Here is a 27,941-nt window from a genome sequence, read left to right on the forward strand (position 1 = left end):
TGAGTGAGTGAGTGGGCTAGTAAACTAGTTAACTAGTGAGTGAGTGAGTGAGCTAGTGAGCCAGTGAGTTGAGTGAGTGAATGGCAGTCATTAGATTGTCGTGTCCAGATTCGATTATTTACAGACCCTCGTCATATCGCTTGAAAATTTGCTGAGAGCGAATTTAAACAAAAAACAAAATTACAATTCATGTATTCATCACCATTCATTCACCATGTTATCAATGTCATGTAGTATTTCCTCCAGATTACCTACCCAGGAACCTTCTGGGGCGGTGGGGTAGCCTAGTATTTGAGCGTTCTCTCGTCACGCAGAGGGCCCAGATTCGATTCCCAACATTGTTACAATGTGTGAGGCCCATTGCTGATGTCCCCCGTCCTGATATTGCTGGAATATTGCTAAAATTGGCGTAAACCCTCACTCACTCACTCACTCACTCGGGAACCTTCTGAGACTCATTAATCTTTGATATCTACCTACCTAGATATGCTTTTCTGTGAGAGGAGAGGGGAGCAAGCAAGTGGTTCATTTGTAACTGACAACGATATTGCATGTATACACAAGGTTTGGATATTATCACGTTCACACATATCTACATATACGAATTAATCTATTTACATGGCATCCAATCGTGGGGGGTTCTTGTCTTGTATGTGTAACCACCTGTATAAACAGGGATATTTTAACTGTACGAATGGGTGGATGGCAACGTTCAGCTTTTCACCATGAAGCTTCTTGGTTGAGTTGAAAGTGGCAGGCAACTGGAAATTGTAGATGCCATATTCCTCGACTTGAAGTTGAAATTCATGATAGGAAAATCGACAACACCCTCTTGTTGTAGATGACGATACAGTGACTGCCATCAAAGTGAATAAGTATTCACATTTCCAGATAGGAATTTGTGCCAAGATCCTTTTGCATATGTTTTTCACTGCTTTGCTACACGGGTTAGGATATGTCTTTAGTCCAGAAACAAAAACGTAACCTGAGCAAATATATTAATCATCTAAGTATAACTTGCCCATGTTAATTGGCCGTGTATATGCAAACATAACACTGATCAACAACAGTTGTCACTTTCTTCTTTTTATTTGTGCATGTGATGCCTATGTGTTAAGACCAAATACACGTAAAATACTAAATATATAACCTAATACCGATCAGTCAGGAGTTAAGTCAAGAGCGACTAATCAGCTTCTGTAGTTCCGTATTGGAGATGGCAATTATCAGCCCCATACCATGCAATAGTAGGCAGCCCAACGAATGCCATTGCAAACGACAATTTACTACCCTGTGTGCTATTAGATCGTACACTAGCCACCATGCGTCCCTTTGCTTGACTGAATATTCCCACATTGTCTTGTCTGTGGATATTCCGACCTTGGCTTACAATGGGCCCATACAACCGACTCTCTGGTGTTTTTAGCAAGGTTCAATAGCGCCAACAGGTTCACTATAACTGTGGCCTTGATATTGAAACGACTGAATAGATAAGGGGGCCATTCCGACACCCACACATTGAATACTATTCACAACATGTTTAGATTAGCCGATGGCTTGAAAATATTTCACTGTAACTATGGTAATATAACATTGTGTAAACAAAAATGATGATTTTTACAGGTGTGTGAGTGGCCCGGACGTTCGCTCACCAAACTGAAGAAGCTTTTGAATTAGGGAGGAGTTTTGCTATAGTTCCCGGAAAGCTTAATGTCTAATGGTATTGGATGATCACTCCGACATTTTGAAACCAGGGTCTGTGCAGCAATACCAGTAAATTAGTTTCTTTCTGATACATTTTGCACAAGTGTTAAACTATTTCACAATATAAAATGTTATCAATCATATTTTATGCCAAAATATTAACATAGCATGTATTGTCCCATTATGGTGTCATAAGTGTGGATTTCTGCGATGTAGTTAATATGCGTTTCTGGTTTAATCAATGTCAGAATAACCCATTTATTTCGATTAGACAGTAAATGAACAAAATTGCATATTTTAGAAAAGAAAAAAAACGTTTGGTAGTCTGAATACGGACCTAAGTCTGGTAATACCATCTCAGTGTATCAAAAATGGAATATTTTAATTTTACAAACATGAACTAAACAGAATTTGTTGAGTGTACATCAATGTTTATTGCTCATGTGAGTCAATCAACCAGCAAGGCAAACAGGCAATGCACATGTTAAATTTGATTTGTTGTGGCTGATCCTGCTTGTGAACTTTAAAAGTGGTTGCAAATTGGAATGTTTAAATGTTAATATCTATAGGGCGTCAAATGAGTTTACAACTTAATGTCCCGTTTATGTCTCAAATGGAATATGGTACCTGTCCCTAGTTTAAGAAACATTATTTTACCAGGGACGTAAACTTGGAATGGACAGGAGTTGAGTAGCCTACTTTTTACAAAGGATGAATAATTATCTACACAATTAAGCAATGTATGTGTGTCTTTACAATGAAAGCAAATTGCGTGTGAATTCAACATGTACAAAATGTAAACAGAGAGCCGCATCGCTTCCGAAGTGCACACCAGAACACCCCTGTGAACTAAATATAGACCACTGACTTTTTGGGGACATCATAGCTAATGGAAAACTTGTGTCATGATATCATTGCCTTTAGTTCCCTTTTTGTGGTACATCAATATATCAACTCGATGAAACAACACGATCGATGTATGTTGAAATGACTGAAGTTCATTTGTTGTTGCGAATACACAGCTTGGCTGCAACTGCCGTACTGATGAGTCAGGCTAACGTCACTTGTGTGCGTAGCGCGCTTGTTTGCAAAATCATAACAAAGGTCTTTCAGACATGTTCGTGCAATAATCAAATTGAAGAAAAAGTCATGAACTTTTCAGATGGCTAAGCTACTAGCCAACCTATCTGACAGGATTTCATAAATGATAGACAAAATACATATGTACATATGTAAACTTTTTATTATTGCTAAGTTAACTTAAGTGTGCTTACTTTTACAAATATGCAAGATCATAAAGAGGAACGCCCTATAGAGTCAATATATTTTCCTTTTTGAGACATTCATCGAAACGTCTCATTACATGTGCTCCTCTCTTATATCAAAACCTCACAAAATGGTGATCACTATGAGGTGTCCAAAAGTATAAAGTTTTATAACATATAACAATCTCTTATGCCATGTGAAAGTGAAACATAATAAATAACAAAGGTAAATGCTATCATATAAGTCATATGCTGACATGAAGATTACACTATGTGAATGGTTAACACAATTTTCACTTCAAGCGCTCTGCATTACTATCCAGTGATGTCATCACATCCAGTGCCTGTTTACTTCTTCCCATAGTCAGGATCTGAAACTGCATCACATGGAATGAAGATCTGAAAACTAATGTCATTATGTCACATTATTGAGGTACAGACTGTGCCAAAAGTCAAAATATTACAAAGTTGACATATCTACATGAGAATAGGGGAGGAAACATAGCTATTTGTTTGAAACTGTAGATCGCTTCTTGTACACACTTTAGTATTCGAGCTAACATTGTTCTGAAGCGTATAGATATTACAAGCTGTGGATACCTGAAGGTTGGGCACCACTGTTCTGGTAAGGAGATGCGCTGATGGACTCGTAAGATGCAGGAGGCGCTTCAGTCATGTCTTCGTAGGTACTTGTCTCTGCTTTTGCCTCGACTGAAAATATGATTCGTAACACATTTCCAAAGAACAAATTCAAATGTTGAATACTCGTCTGAACGTAACACAACGTTTAATGGCAAACCGGTAATCAGGCAGTTTACGACTGATAACTGATACGTATATAGAAAGTCAAACTATACATCTACCGTTTGTATTCTCATAAATCTTCAACTGTGTGTAATGTTGGTTTTCCAACGCCTCTTTATCCATGCTTGAGTACTGAGCTTGACTGTTGACTTGATCTGTAACAAATCAATATGAACATATAATAACGGTATCAGCTCGGTGTAGGCTCAGGCATATTCATGACCAAAACAATCTATCTGACCAGCATTGCTGACTTCAACCTACCCAAAGATGAATATCCTATGTTTTCCATTTCTTCAACTTCAGTATTTCTGGTGCTACAACAGTAAGTAAGATCGGTTTATGACAATTAAAAAAGGAAAGGGGCACCTTCACATCATGCTTCTTCTTTTTTAAAGGACATTTACCTTATATCAAAGGATTTTTTTATAAAACGTTTTAGTCATACATCAAGCCTACCTTTTTTGTGAAGTAGTTCCTGAAAAATAGAGACCACATATAGTACACTGTAATACACACATAAAAAATCAGAATTTAAAAAGTGAATGATATTATCCAACACACATGTTTTTCCATGTACATTACTTGATATTTCATAATATGGCTGAATAAAACAATATACTGCATAGAAGCAGCTACTGGTCCACAACGGTATATCTTGTTATAAATTCTATATTAATTTCCAAATTGGATGTGCTCATTCTGTCACTCAGTCAGTAATGATTTAGATTCGTTACTTACTTTACACTTTTACACATATAACTCATGTTTAGCGATTGAAACATCCCGTCTGTAAATGTCGCCACCCCACTCCAGATTCTACCTGTAATACTTTTATACGATAAAAATGATATTTGACAATATACCTGACAAGACGTTTCCAAACCTGAACCCCTTCCTATAGAAGACCGTCAGAACTAGCCCTCCAATCAGCAGGGTGAGAAAGAGGGTTCCTATTGTGGTTCCTGCTATTACACCTGTCATGTTACATTCGGCATTGAATGGTTGTGGGTTTGTGGGACCTGCAATATATTACAAGTATCACATGAAACATGTATTGATTTCATATTTACTGAAGACATGCTTGATATAGTTATCATACATCATACATCGATTCTAAAATGCCATCGATTCCAATTACAACGCAACTTATTTCCATGTCCATGCCCACATACAATGACAGCAATGCATCTCTGCAGAGGTCTAGCGTTATTAACTATGACATTTAGCTATTGTACAACACTGAGACAGGATAGGTTGCGGTAAAAGAGCCTGTCAATATTTTTACTCTATCCTCAGCAATCAATCGGACAGGAGATCGCACACCTGAAGATGTGAAGCCACCAATCTACCGTCACCTTTTGGTGGCTGATTCGTGTTACATCCTTTTTACAAATTGTTGGACAAATAAGTGATATAACAGGTGTGATGAACATTAATTTTTTTATTTATTTATTTTTTTTTTTGGGGGGGGGGGGGGGATTTTAGGCAATGCTGTAAATTCGTGGCATGTCCAGGAACCCCTGACTTCAGACATGCTACACACTCCATACATCTATTAATGAGGGGGAATTAACCTTTGCACCTATCGCTTCCTCAAGAAACAGTAAAAGATCCTCACAGCTAACATTGAAGGTCCTAACATCAGAGAGGTTGTAATTGTATCCTCCATACCGCCACGCCCCCAGACACTGACACTGCTGACTGTTCTGACTCCTACTGACAGTGAAGGAGAGAGTAGATGTCCTGGTCTGACCACTGTCACTGACCGATGCTGATCCAGTGCCCGGACAGGACCAAGTGATAGTAGCTAGAGGATTTCCTCCTGTCACCGAGCAGCTGACTGTCTCCGGGTCTCCTTCAAACATCACAGTCTCAAACTTTGTGATAGAAGGAGGGTCAGATGGGGGGTCTGAAACGGGAACAACCAAGACGGTTACTATAAGTGAGTGAGTTGGGTTTAACACCGCTTTTAACAGTACTTCAGTCATATATCGGCGTGTCAGCTTAATGTGGGAGGGAAGCCAGAATTGATGCAGGTCTCAGACGTTTACCACTTCGGTGAAACCCAAGAGCACGGGTATATTGCTAACAAACCTAGAAACATAATCAGGGTGACCCGGGATTCGAACCAACAACCATAGGTTTCTGGCGTACCCAAGAGATGCAACTCTGCACAGCGAATAGACTACTTGGACCCCCGTGCCCTGGTTAGTATAAAGGACAGTGCATGAAGTAAGAGATGTAACAGTATCACAGTTAACCTTCCTCGTTTGTCATCATACAGTGAGCAAAGACACTATATGATGTCCAGCCGTTGCAGGGAGGAAGAGTTGTGCATGAAGTTTCTGTTTTGTAACTTCTAAAGGAACTGATAAGTTCCCCAATGTTCTGGATAATTGAAAAAAACATCTTTGAACACTCACACTTGACATCCAGTGACACAGAACCAGTCTGTGTTGCCGATGTTCTGGTGTTTCTGACCTGACATCTCACAGCTGTCTTGTGTTTATTAGGCTTGAAGGTGAGAGTTTGGGACCACCTGGTAGAGGACCTTGACACAAACTCTGCGTTGCCACCTACAGGTGTTCCATCACTGTAGTCCCAGATGAAGGTCAGATTGGGATAAGCTGTGGTAGTACAGGTCAAGGTCAGGTTTCTGTTCTCAAAAACTACACTGTTGTCTGGCATTGTGACCACAACTTGTTCTGGTCCGACTGGAAAACGGAATAATAAAATAAAACTACTATGTTGCCAGCTTGATTATAGCGTTGTTCTGACAGACATATTTCAGCGCTCACGAAAGCTATAGCATTGCTCTATCAGACTGTATCTGTCCACCAATACATATATATCTACTACATTAAACATTCAGTGTGGCTGTGACACCAATCTCCAGTGTGGCTCTGTAAGAATAAATCTACTTTGCAAAGCCTCTCGCGTAGTTCTACCCCCACAAAGGCTCTACAATTGCTCTGATAGACCGCGTCTGATCCCCTGATAGATAAATGGCTACTTACGACAAACCTTTAGTGTTGCTCCGTTAGACTGGGACTACTTACACCAAACCTGATAGATACATGTTTACTTACACAAAATCGCCAGTGTGGCTCTGTTACACAGGGTCTACTTACACTAAACCCCAAGTGCGGCTATATTAGACTATGTCAACTTACACCAAACCTCCAGTATGGCTATATTAGACTATGTCAACTTACACCAAACCTCCAGTGTGGCTCTGTTAGACTGGGTCTACTTACACCAAACCTCCAGTGTTGCTCTGTTAGACTGTGGTGATGTCTGGCCGTTAATGTTTTCAGTCTGACAGTGAATGCTCCTCCCCTGGTCAGTCTTACTGACAGTGAATGTGACGGAGCTTGTTGTCTTCACCAGGACACCAGATGTCGTCTCTGTGCTGACTGTAGGTGTCGTTCCTGATGGCAAGGTCTCCCATGTCACAGAAGAAGTCGGGAAGCTGGCTGAAGTCACACAGGTCAAGGTCAGCGGTTGACCCGCTGCTTGTCCTATCATCTCATTATCAGAGCTGATGTTCGTCAGGGTCACAGAGTTTACCGGGACTGTAAGACATGAAAAAAATGGCACTTGATATCAAATAGCAGTCCTTTACATATCTAAACATTAACTTTTCCAAGGCCATATTATTGTATATATCTGAATTAGTTTGGTAAATCAATATTACACGTAATAATGTGGTCATGCTGGCATAAAGCATGTAAGAAAGAAGACGTCATGTACCCATTTATAGAAGAAACAAATCGACACGTTTCCATCATAGCAGATAGTAACAGGAAGTGAGTGAGTTAATGTTTATAGTCCAACCGGCAATATTTCAGCCATTTCGTGACTAAATCAAGTTATATATTAATGAAACATAAAACTGAACTGTGAAACCTGTCAACGAAGGACAGTAAAATAACTAGATTACCACAGATGTAGATTTAAAACTAGCATATCATCATAAAATTTGAACTATTTATAACAATAAACAATAAAAAATGGGCTATAGACCACCAATAACTAAAGGTAGGTCACCATACTAGGTACCATGGGAAATAGTAACAGAATTGCAGAGATTGGAAAATGGAATTGAACGAATGGGAACTGCAACCAGTTTTTTGTTTTTATTGCTTGTGGTAAACATACTAGTTTATGAATATGTTGTTGACAAACTGTGACAGCAACTAGACTGTAACCACATTTATTTGGCATGGATATGATGTTTTTCTATCATGACATGTTGGAATCCTGCATTTTGATTGGTCTGCCAGGTGTGGGGAATCTACATGCTTTTGCTGCTGACCGACTTGTCGAAAAAGAAAATATTTCTCAGGAAGCACTTTTTTCACGGAATCAACGAGTAGGATATGTATTCTTGGCACTGGTAGATTACAGACTGTGAGGTCGCGTTTGTCGGTTCACAATGTTTTGGCACACGTATCAGTAGAACAATATGAACTCATATAAGTGGTGTGTATTTCATAATATTTCAATCGTTTGGCCAAAGAGATATGTATGGATAATTAATACAAGGTATCTGCAGGATATGTAGGCAGTTGTTATTTTATGGTGTGAATTACAAAAACAAGAATACCGAGAATAAACTCCATTCAACACAACTAAAATATTACACTCAACCAATGCCACGTCACTTATAATGCTACCTTTTCTTGGTTATTACGAAATATTTCAATGTAATGTTCTCATATTCTCACAGTTCGAGAGACAATCCTATTTTCAACAGAGGAATTTTGACATGAAGTGTACAAGTATCGAATCTATGTTCAAAACGTCTTTACCTAAAATATAACAGGTTTATATCTTCCCACTTCTATGTTTCTTATTGATATTAACATCGATTAATATATTTTGAATGCTCATATAATGCCATATGTAAATGTGTGTCAAATCAATGGTTATTAACAAACACTGAACTCCACCCAAGTATGTGTATCATTTCATCATCATAATTTATTGACATGGTCAATGTTCCCGTTGTTAAGGCAAAAATATTAATAGACCCCGCTTCGGAACTTCTTAATTCTGGCATCTATATCTTAAACGCCCTGGATGAGAACGATCTAGTGCGACATACACAGAAAATAATCATTAAACGTTTTCTGAACTTCCAAGAATTTGCCAAGAACTCTTTTTGCTCTCTGTGCTCTACTCACCAGGGAACTGTATTACGTTTGAAGTGATAGATTTTGTGTACGTAGGCGGGTCAAAGGAGTCATGTTCCAAACTGACAGTGAGAGACACCTGTCTGTCGTAGAGACTGGCTGTGTTTCCTGGAAGAGACAGTGTGTTGGTTGTCTGGACCTGGCCTGATGGACATGATCCCTGGGAGGAAGATGTACTGCTTGGACGGACGCCACTCACACCCTGTAAATATAAAACAGTAGTTGGAGAGACTGGCTGTGTTTCCTGGTAGACAGAGTGTTAAAATCAGATCTATGTTCTCGCTGCCGCTAAGCAAAGATCTGAGGACATCCCATTACGGATCACGTCACGACGACCTTTCGCGAGTGACCGACGACTGAAATGACATCAGCCAAGTCGACATCAGCCAATTAGAAAGCAGCGTTTTCGAGCTTTACGGCACTCGTTTCAACCTGGCGACTTCCATTTCTGTCTACGCTTGAAAAATATATTGACACAGTTTTCGATTATTATTTTTAAAACTGAACAAACGAACATTCCGGAATGTCTAATATATGGTTGAGTGTGTATGCTTCCTTCGAACTGTGCAACACGTCCTCCGTTCAAATGTTTATCTCACGGAAACGAGAGATAGACGATAATTTTGACGAAATCAGTCGTACGGGCCGTAGCTGTAGTTCTGAATACCCTGTGTTAACGTTTTCGAGGTTGCACGATTAGAAAAAACATTCCGACTGTCACTTTCATGATATAGTAAGCGACGTTTTGATTGGTCGGATGAAAGGTCGTTCAGACGTGACCCGTAATGGGATGTCCTCAGATCTTTGTTTTGCGATAGTGAGAACTAAGATCTGATTTGAATGAGATTGGATTCCTATTTATTTTCTGACTAGATAATGGTAGCAAGAAGAAAAACAACTGGACAGAGAGTTATTCTGTTTCAAAGAGAGTTTATCGTCACAATTTCACAACATGATTGATGTTATATTCGGATTGTGAAAATGATGGTAAATATGTCATACAATTATGAATAAAGTAATAATAGATTGATTAATAGTAAATAAAGGTAACATTTCGTAGGATCAAATAATTGAAACGATCTTTTAAACTATTTACTGCTTGCAGAAATGGGCCTGACCTTAGTGTCCAGTATGCACCTTTTACAAACAAAATGTACCTTTTGTTTGTTGTATGAACAGATTATGGGTTACACAGCTGTCATTACATCTCATACGCAAATGATTAAGACATTACAAATAGCTATGAAAATATGTTAATACATAATTGTAATCCATATCAATATTTAGTTGTATGATAACAGTTCAAACATCGTTGTTTTTCAAGAGAGTGGTGCATGAGGTGTCTAGTCAGTTCCTGTAATCACAACATGAAACTTTTTATAAATCGAGCATAAACGGCAGGATCCGACCTTGCTTTAGTACATACTATGTTCATTTTCATAATGTCACACAACCTGCAAGAGCGAAGAGTTCGAGTAATGCAGAATATATATCACCAATGAACAAAATGAGGCCTTGTATTGAAAGAAACATATTGTATACTACTTTCTATACTTACTATATTTCATTTAGTAGTATGGTTGTAATGAGGTTCAACCTCACTGAATTACTGCTATAATAACAATAGTAATAATAATGATAATAATAAACAAGGAAACAAGAAATTCAGGGTATTGACACCCTCACACGAAGAATCATGTCAGACAAAAGGTCCAACCACCCTCGCTCTTCCCTCAATCGCTTATATTTACCAATTATGATGGGAGGGCGTGGTTTGATTAATGTGGAGGCTGTTCTGAAAGAATTGTTTAGTGCACTTTTGCACACATTTATTTGTCTGATGATCCTCTTGTGAAGCATGTCAAGAATCATGATGAAAACAAGGCATTCCACATTTTCCTAACCAAGCCAAGGATGTGGGACATAATCTCAATGTCGGTGTTGATTTTGTTGATGGTTCTGTACTGCTGTACTGTACGGAAATGAGTGTCAACCAAGCGAAGTGCCATATCAAGTCGGTCAAGGGAAGGCTATCTGAAGACCACTGCATCGAGTGTATGTGCAGTGTTTTGAGAAGATCAACAACCCTGCAGTCCTTCGCTTGGATGAAGTGGGCTGGCCTGAAAAGTGAAACAGAAGGCTTTCTGTTTGCTGATCAGGACCAGTCGCTTTGAATTCCCACTCGAAACCGTCAATGTGTGATTTTGCATCAAAATGTAAATGTGAAATGTAGAATTATGTAATGAATTTAATGAAACTGTCCAACACATTGTCAGTGGATGCCCAGCATTGGCACAAACACAGTATCTTAAGCGACAAGATGGAGTGGCTCGATCACTTTATTACCGTCTTCGCCATGCATGTGGTCTTGTAATTAAAGCGACAAACTCTTTTCAATATCCAATAGAAACTTGTGCATAAAGCAGAGTCGATTGTAAGATTTCGGCTATTTCATGAGCAGATCAATATATATAATATATAATACCAGGTGTTCGCGAAAAGGTATTTTCTATGATGATTGTCTTTTTGTAAACATGGTGACTTTAAACTTGTAAAAATGTTAAGTTTACCTTATTTAGATGTTTGTTTTGTTATGAAGGTTAAATGATTCTGTTTTGGCGGATTAACGTATCATAAATACCTAACTATTGAGCTGCTGGGGCGGCCAGTTATATTTTTTCAATTGTTCAGTGGTTCATTTCCTTGAATGTTTAGCGAAAATAAAGTTGATATGCTGAGTAGATTAGAAGATGAGTGATACGGGACGGGCGGATGGGCCCATCAGAAACAGACATCGGCGATGTCACGGTAAACTTAAAATGAAAGGGCCATTACCTGATATTACATTATATTAAAAAAGCCAATCATACAAGATGAGGGAAGCCACCTATATGAACACATATTTCCCTACCTGTTGGTATCTCCATGTGATGACGGCGGCAGGGGCAGCACACGGGGTGGTAACTGTGACGGAGATGGTGTTCTGTGGGGTCACGGAGGACGGGAGAGAAGTCAGTTGTGGAGAGAATATCACAGAGCTCCAGTCCAGGACAGCTGGTAGGAGGAATGATACAATTAAAATTATGATAGAGATATTTAAAAATCACACAGCCTCAAGAATATATGTCAACACAGGACCACACTGCATGACAACTCTGAATGTTTCAGCATCTGATCCGTACATTCAAATTGATATTACTATGAAAACCAGTATTATATAAAAACAACATTCCAGACTATGTTATAACAATGTATGTAATGACTCGTAGAACTAGAGTGAGTGAGTGAGTGAGTTAACATTTAACGTCACATCGGCAGTATTTCAGCCATATCGTGACGAGAAGTACATTAATAATACATAAATGTATACAATATAAAAAGCTGTCAACGATGGACAGTAAAATTACTAGAATATCACAGATTAATATTTAAAACTAGCATACAACTATAAAAGATATATATAACGGTACAATATAAAAAAGGGCTATAGATCGCCAGCAGCTGAAGGTAGATCACCATGCTAGGGTCCATGGGGACTTACAGTACTTTTGCTACCTGCATGGACCCCAGCCGGATTTACATCATCCCTTCCGCTGTTGGCGATTAATGACAAATTTAGCCAGAATAAATGAACATATATACTACGTCTAAAAACGAGCAGAAATAAACATACTTTGAAAGACGTGGTCTTACATACCCTCTCAGGGGGACAATAATTTTACACTACTTTAACCCCCTTCGAGGATATAGCCACTAACAATCTCAGTTACTGAATAATTCTACCAATTATAAAAGTTATTTATTTAATTACAAACTATTACAATCAAAATTTATGCAGTAATTCGATTTCCTTTAAAAAACCAATAATTAAATGACTACTTACCTGATAAAAAAGATCCTTGATACATGATACCTTGAAATATTGATCCCTTGTGATGGAAAAATCAATGCAGTCAAGCAGGACATGCTTGACCGTGATTCTTTCATCACAAGGGACACAGAATGGAGGATCCTCACCTTTTAAAATATATTCATGAGTATAACGTGAATGGCCAATACGACATCGTCTTAAAATGACCTCTTCAAATCTGGACTGACAGCCCAAGTAGGTATAACCGATATTCGCTTTTATTGCATGTAATTTATTTATACCCACTTGGGTGTCCCACTTCTTCTGCATTAGATCTCTGATGTAAGATCTAATGACAGGTTTATAATCACTGTATGGTAAAAGAAGTGGTGTCACAGATTTGTTGAGTGCTGCTTTTGCGGCAGCATCAGCCAGTGTGTTACCAACAATCCCAACATGGCTTGGTAACCAACAAAAAACGATGTCATATTGGCCAGTCGCAAGATCATTAAATAACTCAAGAATTTCAATTAAAAATGGATGTTTACATGACATATTTTTAATAGCCTGAAGGCATGAAAGTGAATCTGAAAAAATAATGAAGTCTTTAGATTTTGATTTCTTCTTGATATAGTGTAGTGCTGTTAAAATTGCGTGCGCTTCTGCTGTGAATATTGAACTATTATCGGGTAAACGTGAAGATACTGTTCTGGATCCAATGATGGTGGCACTAGCAACTGCGCCACCATCCTTGGATCCATCTGTAAATATAGATTTATATGTGTCATAAGTGTTTCTTAATTGATTGTATTCTTGTTTGTAAATAAGTGGATTTGTATCAGATTTCTTAAGTTTAGTTAATGTGAGGTCTACAGTTGGTCTTACCATCTGCCAAGGAGGCGATGAAAATAGTTTTGTGGGAGCTATATCCTGAAAGTTAATGTTCGCAGCAGAAATGACTGATTTAATTCTTATTCCTAGGGGTGGAACAAGAGATGTTTTCTTATTGTAAATATCTTCGTACAGAGGATTAAATACGCAATTAAAGGCTGGATTTGACTGATTGGAATATAATTTAGTGATGTACTGTAAAGATAGTTTCAGACGGCGTTGTTTAAGAGAAGGCTCATCCGCCTCAACAGACAGACTTGGAATAGGAGAAGTGCGAAAGGCTCCAAGGCAAAGCCTCAGGCCTTGGTGATGGATAGTATCAAGTTTTTTTAAATTACTTTTACAGGCTCCACCATAGACGATGGAGCCATAATCAAGTTTGGAACGGATCAGTGACCTGTATAAGTGTAGGAGGGTTGTCTGATCCCCTCCCCACTTGGAATTAGATACAACTTTTAATAAATCAAGCGCCTTCAGGCATTTAGCTTTAAGTGATTGAATGTGTGGTAAGAAAGTTAAATGGCTATCAAAGATGAGTCCCAAGAATTTGGCCTCCTTTACAACTTTGATAGGGGTGCCATTCAAAAATAATTCAGGGTCTTTATGCGGCTTATATTTTCTGCAGAAGTGTATACATTTAGTTTTAGACATAGAAAATTTGAACCCGTTTTCGAGAGACCATTTATGAATTTTATTGAGACAGATTTGTAACTGCCTCTCTATGGTATGCATATTTTTACCACAACAAGATGCATTAAAATCATCCACGAACAGTGATCCATCCACTGAATTACTTAAAACCTTGGACAGACTATTAATTTTAATACTAAACAAGGTGACAGACAAGATACTGCCTTGTGGGACACCCTGATCCTGATTATAATGGTCAGACAGGGTTGTACCCACTCGGACTTGAAATTGTCTGTCTGTTAAAAACTGAGATATAAAATGAGGTAAACGACCTCTCAAGCCAAAATCATGTAAATCCTTCAAAATGCCATGCTTCCAGGTAGTATCGTATGCTTTCTCAAGATCAAAGAAAATTGATACTACATGTTGTTTATTAACAATAGCATTTTTAACATAGGATTCTAACCGTACTAAATGATCAATAGTACTTCTATTTTTCCGGAAACCACACTGAATATTAGTGAGAAGGTTATTGGATTCCAGATACCAAACTAATCTATTATTCACGATTCGTTCCATGGTTTTGCAAACACAACTGGTTAACGATATAGGGCGATAATTTGATGGATCTGTATGATCCCGGCCAGGTTTTGGTATGGGGACTACAATGGCATTATGCCACGAAGGAGGAAAATTCCCTGAAGTCCATATTTGGTCAAAAATGTCTAAAAGTGTCTCAAGACATGATTTAGGCAAATGCTTTAATAACTGATAGTGGATATTATCATCACCTGCTGCAGTATCATGAGCTTGCTCAAGAGCGGTATGTAGCTCATGCAATGAAAACACTTCATTGTAATCTTCACCATTGTTTGAGTCAAAATTAACATTTTTCTTTTCCTGATGTTTCTGATATCTCTGAAATTCAGGAACATAATTTGAAGATGAAGAATTTTTGGCAAGAGTTTCGCCAAGTTTATTTGCAATATCAATTTGATCAGTTATACAGCAATCACCGTCTTTAAGATGGTGTACAGACGATTTGTAACCTTTGCCTTTTATTCTTGTAACCATGTTCCATACCTTGGACATGGGTGTCCGTGAATTGATTTTAGAGACATAGTTCCTCCAAGATTGACGCTTATTTTGCTTATAAGCACGTCGTGCTTTGGCACTAGTAATTTTGACATTATTCAAATTATGAACAGTAGGGTGTTTGCGGAAAAACCTTTCCGCTTTCTTCCTACATTTTCTTGCTTGTTTGCAGTCGTTAGTAAACCATGGTTTACGAATATGAGGATTTGCAGAGGACTTAGGAATTGTTTGGTCAGCAATATCATTAAGTTGAGCCGAAAACAATTGAATGGGATCGTGTACATTTCTGAAATTTTCAGGCTTTAATTGTTCAGTACATAATAATTCATACAAAGACCAATTTGCCTTTGTAAAATTCCACCGCGATGAAGGGGGGTCATCATTCGGTTTCACAGCTTTTAGAACAGTAGGGAAATGATCACTTCCACAAAGGTCGTCATGTACGGACCATTCAAATTCATTGTAAATATCTGAATCTGTAAGGGATAGATCAAGTGCAGAATAACTTCCCGTGGCAGGATGTAAATAAGTGCTTGAATCGTCATTAAATATACATAAATTATTATCTGATGCAAAATCTTCAATGATTTTCCCCTTATTGTTGGTATTTGGACTTCCCCATAGAGGGTTATGCCCGTTTAAATCGCCCATGATGATGCAGGGCTTCGGGAGCTGATCATATAGCTTCTGAATATCAGACTGTTGAAGAGCAGACGAAGGTGAAATGTACAAAGAGCACAAAGTAAGTGTTAGGTGCAAAGTTAGTCGGACTGCACAGGCTTGAAGATTAGTATGAAGTGAAACAGGGCTGTGGATCACTCCCTGCCTCACCAAAATCGTAGATCCTCCCGTAGCTTTATTTCCCGGTGGAGAAAATGAATGATATGACGTGTACTGACGCAAATCAAAGTTGTCGGTCTGCTTAAGATATGTCTCTTGGAGACATAGTGCAGATGGTCTAAAATCTTGTACCAACAATTGTACCTCATTAAAATTCTTCCTGAGTCCTCTGCAATTCCACTGAATCAAATTTAGGGAGCCACTCATGGAGGCTCAACTGGGGATCTAGAACGTAAGGAATGGCCACTACCACTTACTGGGTGTGATGGAGTGACGTCCATATCAAGCGGTTCAAACGAATTGTGAACCGTTACAGGGGTTTCTAATAAAGGAGGCACCTCCACATGCTGGAGTGCCCTGATTTTTTTCCTCAACTGTTTCTTTTTCTTATTTGTCATGGGGATTGTCTCAATTTCATGTTCAGATGTTGGGTCAGATGGTGGTTCAGATGGATCTGGTGTTGCATTCTCTGTCTGAGAGGCTGATGTACTCGTCTGTCTATTTTGCGTCTCATCAAGTGTGACCTGTGGATCTGTCACCCAAGATATGTCAGTTTGACATGAAATAGAAGATGTTGTAACCTTGGGAGCATTTGGAACAGGAGCATGAGAAGAAGAAACTGCAGCAGAATAAGAATGAGGTGAAGATGGAAGAGGGACTAATTTCTTCGCTTCAAAAAAAGAGATATTGTTGGTGTACTTAATTTTGAGGATTTGCGACTGATGTTCAAATTTTGGGCAGGATTTTGATGATGCTAAATGTGGACCATCACAATTGGCACACTTGATTTCATTTGAGCACTCAGGGCTCTCATGAGCACCACTGCAACGAATGCAGACAGTTTTGTGAGTGCAGGTCTTGGCACCATGGCCAAATAGTTGACATTTAAAACATCGGAGTGGGTTGGGTATATATACCTCCACACCGATGTTACAATAGCCTGCTTTAATTGATTTGGGGAGATTAGAGAGTCTGAAAGTAAACAGGTAAGTGTTTGTTTTGATAATATTATTGTCTTGTTTTCTAGTGAAACGTTTCACAGAGGTAACGCCTTGATTTGTCAATGCTGCTGTAATTTCTTCTTCCGTCATGTCAGACAGACACTTTGCACGATCTCTAACAATTCCTCGACAGGAGTTCAGAGACTTGTGCACTGAAACAACAACCTGGGTGTTAACAAACTGCTGGAGACCCAGCAGATTGACAGATTGCTGTCTCCGTGCACATTCCACAAGAAGCGAACCATTTCGGAGACGAGTTACGTTTTTTACTTCTCCACAGGCACTCTGAATGCCCTTGGAGACAGCAAAAGGATTTAGTTTAAGAGGGTTTCCATCAGAAGACGAGATAACTATGAACCTAGGCCAAGAATTAGCAACATCTGGAGAGACATCTTCATCAGACGACAAAGAGTCCACATGGCGACGTTTATTCGTTTTCAAAGAACCAGGAGTTGGGTTGTGAGACATGGTGTGGTAATAGTATTCGGCACCCCTGATCCCCACCCGCCATCGAGTGTCAAAAAGGACGACGCTGCAGTGGAAGCCAGACTACAACACCAGGGCTACAGGGGTGGTATACTCCAGCAAATACAACACGAATAGCTACATTTGTCTACCAAAAAGAAATGTCCAGCTGGTTCGGCCCGTGACAGAACAATGGAGACATATAGAATTCGGAGGTTGACATCACCAGATTGGCCCATGAGCCACCGCCTTCTGGCATAGGACTCTAGGCAATAATTATATTGGCATAAGTTGGAATATCATATTACATCATAAAAATTGTTAAAGATGATATAGATCTAAAGTGGCACTTTTCCATGCACAGGGCATGGCGTGACCAGCCGATTGATAGAATCGGGCCAATTCTACCACCCGTCTAGGTGAAGTAAGGGTCGAAGTGGTGTGTTGGGCAAAAGGAACACCGGTTCCTGGCTCCACTGCCCTCAACCACCAGAATCCCATCCTCCACCGACACAGGGGCGCAACCCACGGCAAACAGGTTGCCCAATTCGGTCGCCTCATACGACCAGCAATGGGGTGCTGTGGACAAATTCTGCCCCGAGTCCACACGGGGGAAGAGCTATTAGCGCTACCCAGCACTCACCACGAGGAGGTTGCTCTTCACGAGTGCCGTAGAACTAGAGAGGGAGTTGAGTTTAACGCTGTTTTTCTCTGTATCCCAGTTATATCCCAGTTTATTTTTGCTGTAAGTTATTAAACAATTGCAGGCTTCATTACAGCTGTTGTAGTATGAAACATATGATCATTTAGGTATCTTTAACCGAAATACATGAATTGATAGTGATTCAAAAACACATGCTAATGATAGTGTTGGATTCATACTATAGACTATTCTTTTAGTAGAGAGTGCCTATGAGTAAGAAAGGGATTGTATTTATTATCTTTATATGTATTAACCAAACTTTTTTTTATTAGTTTTAATCATTTTAACACAAACCTTGGCTTTCCTGAAAGGTGCGAGTTGTTGTCTGCTATCAAGTGTTATATATTTATTAGTTTGATTTTTTTCCATTTATCAACATGTAATTCAAACACATATAACGTACCTGCAAACTGTGACAATGCGATGTTATTTGATACGGTACTGTTATATTCACATCTCCATGTCCCACTGTCTCTGGTGGAATTGAGTGACCTTATGTCAAGAGTCAGGATCCTGGATGTACTGTCCAGACTCACATTGTATCCTGAGACACCTGTTCCACAGCTGCTCGTTGATATACAGCCTCCCTGGTTAGAAGTAGGACCCTTCACGAAGATAGCAAGTGAAGTGATAGCTGCATCTAGTGTACAGAAGATGCTGAAACCGTAACCCTCCACAGGAACACGTCTGTTGGTGGTAAGAACTGGAGCTGAATCTGAAACAGTGTGATACACATCTGCGCCAGTTAGTATTTCACAAGTTTCGCCTCTTGCACTAATGTGTGAATCTTCAGTCTCTTCAATTTCTTGATATTATGACATATAAATATTTATTCTGAAGTGTGGCATACAATGTAAAGGTGCAAATGGGATATATAAATTATGAGTCCCTGTCAGAGTATATTTGTATTATTGCTGGTGTTTTCCAAACGTTTCAAATACACGATTTGTGAAAAAAACGGTATCTTGTTGGGACTAATGCAGTAATATATTTATTCCCAATTTTCACATTTAACATTGGCTAAATTGAAGACATCGCTGATATAAGGGTGAAGTAGGAATTCAAGATTCCTTGACGATGATCCGACCAGATACTGTTTTCTCACAGAGCAAACTAACATGCAGCATTCGGCCAAACACGCATTTGGAAGACAGCTTACTCTGCTTGCCTAATCGAAAATGTCACGTGGACCCACATTCGAAGCGAAACGCACTTAAACCTTGCTATAGTGAATATGAACTACGTCCAAAATAACTGTTTGGCAAACTACTATTGTGTCAATTCAAAATAAGCTTCCAGACAGATGATTAATTTTTTATGAAATCCATTTTAATTGCCGTTAAACAACACCATCTGTTCCATTTATAAGTTCGAAAACTTCACAACACAAGATTAAATCGAATGACACTTGGTCCTACCAGGGCTACTGTTATTTGCAACATGAAGTCAAAGATTGCATACCGTCGTGAGAGAAGCAAATTCGTATGCAGTTTAATTAAGCAATTTGCACTGAATGTACATAGCTATAGAATGACCTGCGAGGTACGAACGATAACGGAAAATATGTCAAGAGTGAAATTAATGTCCAAGCTTTATCAAGGAACTTAAACATTTATTTCACGAGTGACATATTTTCCATAATCATTCATACCGAGTGGGTTATTATTCATTACACATAATCATATTAAGGATTAGTTTATAGAAGAATATTACTATCGCCAATCAAATATCAACTGTTTTGTATCAATCCGCATATGAACCAAAGACTGCCCACTCAATCACACCCCATTACGCAGTTAACATGTTGGTACGCGTGAAAAATGTTGTTCTTTTAAAACAATTTATAGATCACATTATTGCACTTAAATTTCTGTCTGACTGACACAGTATACTCTATCTGACCTTGATAACAAAAGACATGTTTAAAAAAACAGGTTTTTTTAATCAAAGCTTGCTTTGACAAGATCTCGCTATTGTCAGAAAGCCGCCGACGAGCAACAGCATGGACATACATTTCAAATTGAGAATCGGAAACACGGAAAACCGTCAGTCTTTTCACGTGTTGTTCGAAAACAATGCCAATACCTATAACAAGCAATCAATTTATTCGGTAATAAGGCCTCAGGCCCACGTCTTGATATATACAATTTAGTTTCACATCAAGTGCTGCATGAAATAATATTTACAGGTAAGAAGAATGAAAGCAGATAGCATTTTTAACATAATTGGCTAAGTTCTCAAGGCGGTTTACATCAGAAGAGTTTAACATTCTAACCAGTGTGTCTTTACGATTATTTCCAGTAATGAAGTCTAAATATGGGAAATATTTTGAGCGAATATCTTCGTAAATAGGGCAAACAAGAATGAAATGAATTTCATTTTCAACTGCCCTCAACTTGCACAATGGACAAAAACGGAGTGTCTTATCGATGCCATCCCTCCTTCCTGTGTTATGCATAATTCCCAGTTCTCAAATACGTAAAAGGGTAAGCATACGTCGCTTTTCTTATGATAATACATTTAATAGATACGGTTCAAGTGATAATGATGTCTTAAATAATGAATACAGTTCTAATTTCGAGCATCCAGACACTTCAGAATACCATGATTGTGCATGACAGTCCTTAACCCTCAGTATAAACTCACTTATAAAATATTCAGGATCACCAGCACCTTGAAATTCCCACACATGTCCAAAGCCTTGAGAATATAACATATTCTTAATAGCAGAAACCCATGTATTCCTACCAACGGCATCAAACCTAACTAACATATCGTAACACCGTTTTGGAAATCTCCTTTGAGACATATTAAGAAGCTTAAACCAGTATCTTAAACATCTTCTGTTAGAGTCAATATAAATACCATATCGACCACATTCTCCGAGCACTGCAACATTTGTGGATTTGGAACCGATACCCAAAACAGATTTAGAAACCTCCCTTGTAAACGTACGAGAAACAACCATTAATGAACCACCAAAATCTCTGAACCATATGAAATAATAGGTTTAATCTCAGAGTCGAACATTTTAAACAACACTTTGGGAGCGATATTTCGATATTTTTATAACTGAGCTGTTTTATTGGAATTGAAGCTTTACTTGCTTTAAAAAGTAATGTCTGAACTGTTCTCGACCAAGACAGCCTATGTAGAAACCTTGACAGGCATATGCCCCAGTTTCCATTTCTCGTAGTTCCTTAACTTACCACCATTACGAAAAACTAAGATATCAGTTTTATCCATGTTAACTTTTAGACCCCATTTGTTACAAAATGTGTGTAAAACATCAATCTTCTTCTGTAGTTCAAGAACTGAATCTGCAAAAATACACAAGTCATCCGCATATAAGAGAAGAACCAATTCCAGTAAATCCTCATGTACAAATATCCCTCTACCACCACACTGCTGGATGTCCTCTTCCAACTTGTTTATGAATAACGAAAACAAAAGAGGACTTAAAACGGACCCTTGTCGTACACCACTGAGACTGTTAAAATAATCTGAGATGCTACTCCATGAAATTTTAACACAAGCGATAGTTTTAGAATAAATGTCCTGTATGATAGTAAATATTTTCCCATGAATTCCATTTGAATGCAGAACAAACCAAAGAAGATCCCTATTAATAGACTCGAAAGCTTTCTGAAAGTCTATGAACATACAGTAAAATCTTCCTTTTGACTTAGACAAATATTGCTGCACTAATGATTGAAGAATAAACATGTTATCCACTGTGGAATATCCTTTTCGGAAGCCAGCCTGACATTCCGGGAGCTTATCATATAACTCAACAAAATGCTTTAATCTATTATTCAAAACCTGGGTAAAAACCTTACCACAAATATCCATCAAGGAAATGCCTCTATAATTGTTAATAACATGAACATTACCTTTCTTATGAAGAGGGAAGATAATACTTTTAGACCATTGATCTGGAAAACTGCCTCTACATAGAATGTTGTTTAGCAAACTGTCAACACCCTCATTGTTACACACATGACAATTCATTCTATTAACTGGATGTTCTGTAATAACAGCTTTGCAGAACGCAACAAGATCTACATCAGTTACATTATCAGTAATATTCAAAACAGTTTTAAAGTTATCAATCCACTGAGAGACACCAAAACTTGGTGTTGTTACGGGTTGCTTCCGTAGGTGAAATGTCGGTTCGGACCAAAATGTTTTTGAATTTCTCTTATCATTACAGGAGTTGAGAATATTTACAATAGCAGATTCTTCAAATACATCCTTTTTTTCGCCGGCATATTTCTCAGAATTTATTGCGGACTACATGAAAGTTCTTTAAAGTATCTATATCTCCACTAATTCTAAACATGTCTAACAGTTTGTATTTGTAGCATTTCATATTTTCACATTCTGCATCAAACCACGGCGAAGAAACACACCTGCTAATGTTAGTGTTACGAATGTTGCTTAGAGCCATACCACTGTCCCCAGCATACTCTTGAATTATCGATGTCAAATGTTCAACCTTTTTAGAAGAGGTAGTACACTGAGATATATCTCCAACTGGCATCTCAAGTAATCTGTCTTTCAAAGGTACATAAAAAGGTTCAACGTTCTGAGAGCGCCATATATATTTCGGTATTGAAACGCTTTTTTTCTATTTGATCTGCAGGTTTTGTCACATTAGGTCTACACTTAAGACTACAGTTAACTGGGAAATGGTCTGATTCAGTACGTGTCTGAACAGTAAAGTCTGATAATGAATAAAAGAAATCAGTTGAAGCAACAAAATACTCGACAATGCTGGCCCCAGTGTTTGGAAAACACGTGAATGATCCCTGTGCATCGCTGGTAAAACGCCCATTTAGAAAGTGAATATCGTATGTGCAACAACATATATGTACAGAAGTCATGTTTGTTAGAGGAAAGTGTTAAAACTTTGAAATGTACGATTGCTGTCACAGTATCGGATTGAATGACCCGACTTGACTAAAATATGAAACAGCCAAAACCAGGAAGGACAAGAGAACAGGCGTTACAGTTTAGTACGGACAACAAATTGTATGAACATGGTGTTTGATTGGTGCGTTTGGGCGATCGGTTTTTTTTTCATCTGGGTTTTTTATCATCAAATTTCATTTTTTCCGGACAAGATTAAATTTTAGAAACTTTAACAAAACTTACCCAGATATTGAAATGACAACTTTTCATGCAAGGGTTACTTGGGGTGACGTTTTTTTTTGTGGTGCAAACCGAACTTGATGCGTGTGGCTATCTTCTTTGGTTTAATATAGTGTTTATGAATATGTCTCGCTCACATGAGTTTGCTTCAGTTCTGCCTTGTGGCTGCAAAATGAATGACGTCTCTCGATTTTTTATGAATGAAATAAGTAGTCCCGGTTTGACCGAGGTTACTGTTATCCAATCAAAACAAATAAAACAAGGTCAACCTCGTACAACACACGTGTGACGTACGGATTTAGTATCTTACCACCTGTATCTTCACCACGTAGGTAATAAATGTATGTTTACACTCATGTACGTGACAATATGACCAAACATGTTTCATTCATATACACTTCACGGCTAGTTTGCATTTTGTGTCGTTTGAGTGAGTGAGTGAGTTAATATTCAAAGTCACATCGGCAATATTTCAGTCATATCGTGACTTGAACAAGGTATAGCACATATAACAACTGTCGTCAAAGGACAGTACAGCGACTAGCAATATACCACAGATTATAATTTAAAACTAGTTTTAGATCAATAAAATGATTGGATTACGACAGACGACACATTTTAAAAACAGGCTATTAATCACCAACAACTAAAGTTAGGCCACCATACTAGGGACTATGGGGACTTGTGTCGTGTGAGAATCGAGACTGTTTGTTCACTAATATTGATGTTTTATATTTACTATGGTCACAGAGACCGTATGTGAAGATGGATGAACACAGTTATCGGGACGAACGTCTCGGAAACCATATATTTCTCGGTTTATTGTAGATGCACAGTATTCATCAGCCATCTTGTCTTCAGAATGTTTCATAGATATGTGTTTATAAGATGTATTTTGAACTTGCCATTACCAAGACAAGTGTATTGTGCGTTTGTTAGTGACAGCTCTGTCGGGTATGACAATGCGGAAAGTCTTAAAACTAGAGATGATGCCAAACAACACCCGTAAATCATTCTATATAGACGTACCTTGATTATACGTCTACCTTTATTAAACGTTGATGATTCTAGAGAACAACACCCCCTTTCTTGCTTACGCGCCAGGGTCACATTGCAAATAGGACAGGGCTTGGAATAGTAGTGAGAATAGAGCTACAACCATTTAGCACTTGATCCGCCCTGCGTAGTAGAGGTGTTGAGCAGGTGACGTCTTGTCTTAACGTTGGCAATCTGTGCGTAAAATTTAAACTTTAACTGTGTAGAATGTTATCGAGTGTCGTCGATGTTTCTACTGTTCTACTGTTAGTAGTCAGGTTTGGTTCATACTCTAAAAATCATTAAACTTTATTCTTAGGTTTAAAGGCGACTTGCAGTTACTCACAGACTCTATAAATGTACTCCGGCTAAAGCAGGAGTTTTATCACATAGAACTACGGCGGATATTACTGACTGACATCTGTTTATCTCACATAACTAATTGTGCTATACGCACATGTTAAATCCGGAAGATCGCCTGAGCCCTTAGGAACACGACGAATGAAATAATGACCAAAGGCAGACAACATGTGATTCGTATATTGATCATGAAAATACTAAGATAATAAGTTCTGTTAAAACTGTGATATCCCTCACGAACGTAACATCACTTCACATGCTTCGAAAGAAAATCGCACGTATGTGTGGCATTTGTCACTAAATATTGTGACCACACATATAGTTACAACTCTATCTTCAAAGTTTCAGGACAATGTGACAAAAATGAAAGCAAATGTCATCTGATCTTTACACTATGTAAAATGACTGACTTCATTATAGATATCATCTGTTTGTTGATAATCAGATAGGACAGTTAGGCAGAATGTAGGCATCCCCATGGGCAAAAATCGAGAGTCTGTCCGGAGAGCGGAAGGTAGAGCGTTCGATATCCAGCCTCGCCAAATGATAATAGTTGTTGTTACCGTGTCTGCCACTCATCATTAAGAACAAGGGATGGTTGGCTCGGAAAATACCGTCACTTAGTGAGGTATCCATGTTGAAATGTGGCATGGTATCTCTGTGGGCTAGCACTATAAAACACGCCCTATATAAGTGCAGTAATTTTGAATGACGTTAGACCCCATTTCGCCTCAAACGTATAGTCACCAGACTGATCATCATGCAACCGACCATTGAGAGTATGGATACCAAATGCTCGACAATGTTCGGCTGACTTAAAGCCGTAGTTGTTATTTGTTAAGTTATCCATTTACATTCTGGAACACATCACTTGGATACTCCGAGTTAACAAAAGTTTGGTTAATGTTCCATTTGTGCCACGAACCTTGAAGATTTTGTTAAATACATTGAAACTAGAATTCTAATGTTACAAAGTTAAGGAGCCTTACTTCCTACCTTGTGATCTCACCGCAGTTCTTATTAATAGCTTGGTTATGTGAATAACACACACTATTGTCCAACCATAGTGATATTAAGACATAACTGCTAAGCATTGTAAAACATTTAGCCATTACAGTTATAGAAAATACACCAGTATCTGCATTTCTTCTAATTTATCTAATCCAAAATACACCAGCCATGAATCAGAGTTCGCACGCGCATGCACGAGTATTCACTTTATCTTACGTTTCCTTATATCAAAGTGATAATCTTATTTACGGGAATTGTATATGACATTATTTTATGTCATGTAAACATTTATTTTCACGACTAGAGATGTGCTAGCATCCGTAGTACCTTTACTACTTTTGCATTATTTCATTTGGCTTTCGTCATTCTTTCCATTCAGGGACAGCGGTTGCCACGAGGTCTCTAAGTGTTGCAAATTAAGGCGCGAAATGTTGAATCTTTAGCCGTGACATGATTCCTGTATCGTGGGGCGTTCGGGTTTCTGATCATGTTCTCAGGTCTGTCCCCGCCTCACTCATGGAGTGAAACATGTTTCACAGAAGTAGTTAACCTAAATATCCAAGTAATCGTATGACCAGTAATCGATACATGACTCTACCATAGATATATGTACCATGACTATTACAAAGATACACGAGTTCCGATCATAACTAGCAGTCCCCTTACCTGTACGAGGAATCTGTCCTACATCCATCAGAATCAGAAGTGAAATGTATTTGAGATATCCACAGGTTAAAATTTTAGACCTGACGCTCACACATACACAGTGTTGTCATCTGAAGTGTACTTTTAATTCTAATGTACTTACGGGTAGGTGGGACAATATGTAGGTCAGACCTATAGCGAGATATAAATAGATGAGCGCGCCATACCCACAGATCATATGTATTCTACAGCCAACAGCGCATAACACATTGGTCCTAACTATCTGACACATCGTTTCTAAGTACTGCTTATATCCAATACGTCCCCCTGAAACAACCCTGAAACAAACAATGTGTGGCGTGTGAGAAAGTCGCGGACATAAAAACAAACCAGACCTCTATCTAGTTTCTAATCCCAACTTTATAGTTTCGTATTTGCACATCGCGCAGGTCACGCAGGCCACGGATCAGAGTGAGTGAGTGAGTTGGGTTTAACGCCGCTTTTAACAGTATACCAGTTATATCGCGGCGTGTCCGCTTAATGTTGGAGGAAAGCCCGAAGTGATGCAGGACGTTTACCACTTCGGTGAAACCCACGAGCACGGGTATGGTGCTGACAAACCTAGAAACATAGTCGGGACGAACCGGGATTCGAACCCACAATCATAGGTTTCTAGCGTGCCCAAGGGACGCAACTCTGCACAGCGAATCGCGGCGCCTGAGACGACTGGGCCACCAGAAATATAGCAATGTTGATCAGTTGGATTAGTGACTGAGTTAGGCAGCATGATTCCTTAGAGTTTCTAGGGCTTCGGTCCTGTCCCACACTGAAGCACATGTACCACATGTGGTGCCCCCTCAGTGAAGCATCAACAATTCTGTTGTCACACCGCCTAATCCGGCACATTGGAACAGATTCCATTCGTATTTGACGCATCAGTGACAAAAATGATGTCCAATGCAAGTCCTTATTTTTACTTTGAAATGTGTTTGTGACGGGGGCCATTGGTTGGGCAGGATACGCGCTCTTGTTATGGTCGGAATTTTCAACTGACTGCATTTGGCAAGGGTTTCTTATGAATATGGAAATTGTTTTGTCACTTTTATTTGATACTTGATTATGGATTATCACAACATACGATTTTCTATAACTCACATTGAGATAAGCCTCGCATTGTTCTTGGTTGAATAACCCATATCAGTACGATACGACATCAACACAGTCAGCAATAACAACATTGAGCTTTTTGTATCAAATTATACAATCGAGCATGCTCTCTCTACGTAG

General features: G+C 38.7%; 2 protein-coding genes across 2 annotated transcripts; both read right to left on the reverse strand.

Moving 5' to 3' along the window:
- Positions 1–3,277: 3,277 nt before the first annotated feature.
- Positions 3,278–6,464, reverse strand: LOC139458190 (V-set and immunoglobulin domain-containing protein 10-like). The gene is made up of 8 exons (XM_071239524.1): positions 6,200–6,464; positions 5,395–5,685; positions 4,640–4,795; positions 4,233–4,251; positions 4,038–4,090; positions 3,833–3,928; positions 3,570–3,680; positions 3,278–3,346 (listed from the first exon to the last, which is right to left on the reverse strand). Exons 1-8 carry the CDS (start codon positions 6,462–6,464, stop codon positions 3,318–3,320), a joined length of 1,020 nt encoding a protein of 339 aa, XP_071095625.1. The 3' UTR covers positions 3,278–3,317.
- Positions 6,465–7,025: 561 nt separating this feature from the next.
- LOC139457058 (uncharacterized) lies at positions 7,026–27,575 on the reverse strand. Its single transcript, XM_071238501.1, has 6 exons — positions 27,496–27,575; positions 26,676–26,755; positions 18,853–19,164; positions 11,886–12,028; positions 8,966–9,176; positions 7,026–7,351 (listed from the first exon to the last, which is right to left on the reverse strand). The coding sequence occupies exons 1-6, from the start codon at positions 27,573–27,575 to the stop codon at positions 7,026–7,028; spliced, it is 1,152 nt and encodes a 383-aa protein (XP_071094602.1).
- Between the last annotated feature and the right edge of the window lie 366 nt (positions 27,576–27,941).

Source organism: Haliotis cracherodii, unplaced genomic scaffold (genome assembly GCF_022045235.1).
Source record: "Haliotis cracherodii isolate W230 unplaced genomic scaffold, xgHalCrac1.p SCAF_12, whole genome shotgun sequence".
NCBI lineage: Eukaryota > Metazoa > Mollusca > Gastropoda > Lepetellida > Haliotidae > Haliotis > Haliotis cracherodii.

Excerpts from the sequence above, each read along its gene's own strand:
- LOC139458190 (XM_071239524.1), bottom strand. The coding sequence starts at position 6,464 with ATGCCAGACAACAGTGTAGTTTTTGAGAACAGAAACCTGACCTTGACC. Across the intron at positions 5,686-6,199 it reads TGTGTCACTGGATGTCAAGT|ACCCCCCATCTGACCCTCCT; the intron begins GTGAGTGTTCAA and ends TTCCCGTTTCAG. Across the intron at positions 3,929-4,037 it reads CATAGGATATTCATCTTTGG|ATCAAGTCAACAGTCAAGCT; the intron begins GTAGGTTGAAGT and ends GATTTGTTACAG.
- LOC139457058 (XM_071238501.1), bottom strand. The coding sequence starts at position 27,575 with ATGGAATCTGTTCCAATGTGCCGGATTAGGCGGTGTGACAACAGAATT. Across the intron at positions 26,756-27,495 it reads CTGAGGGGGCACCACATGTG|GTCTAAAATTTTAACCTGTG; the intron begins GTACATGTGCTT and ends TGTGAGCGTCAG. Across the intron at positions 12,029-18,852 it reads CGCATTGTCACAGTTTGCAG|CTGTCCTGGACTGGAGCTCT; the intron begins GTACGTTATATG and ends TCCTCCTACCAG.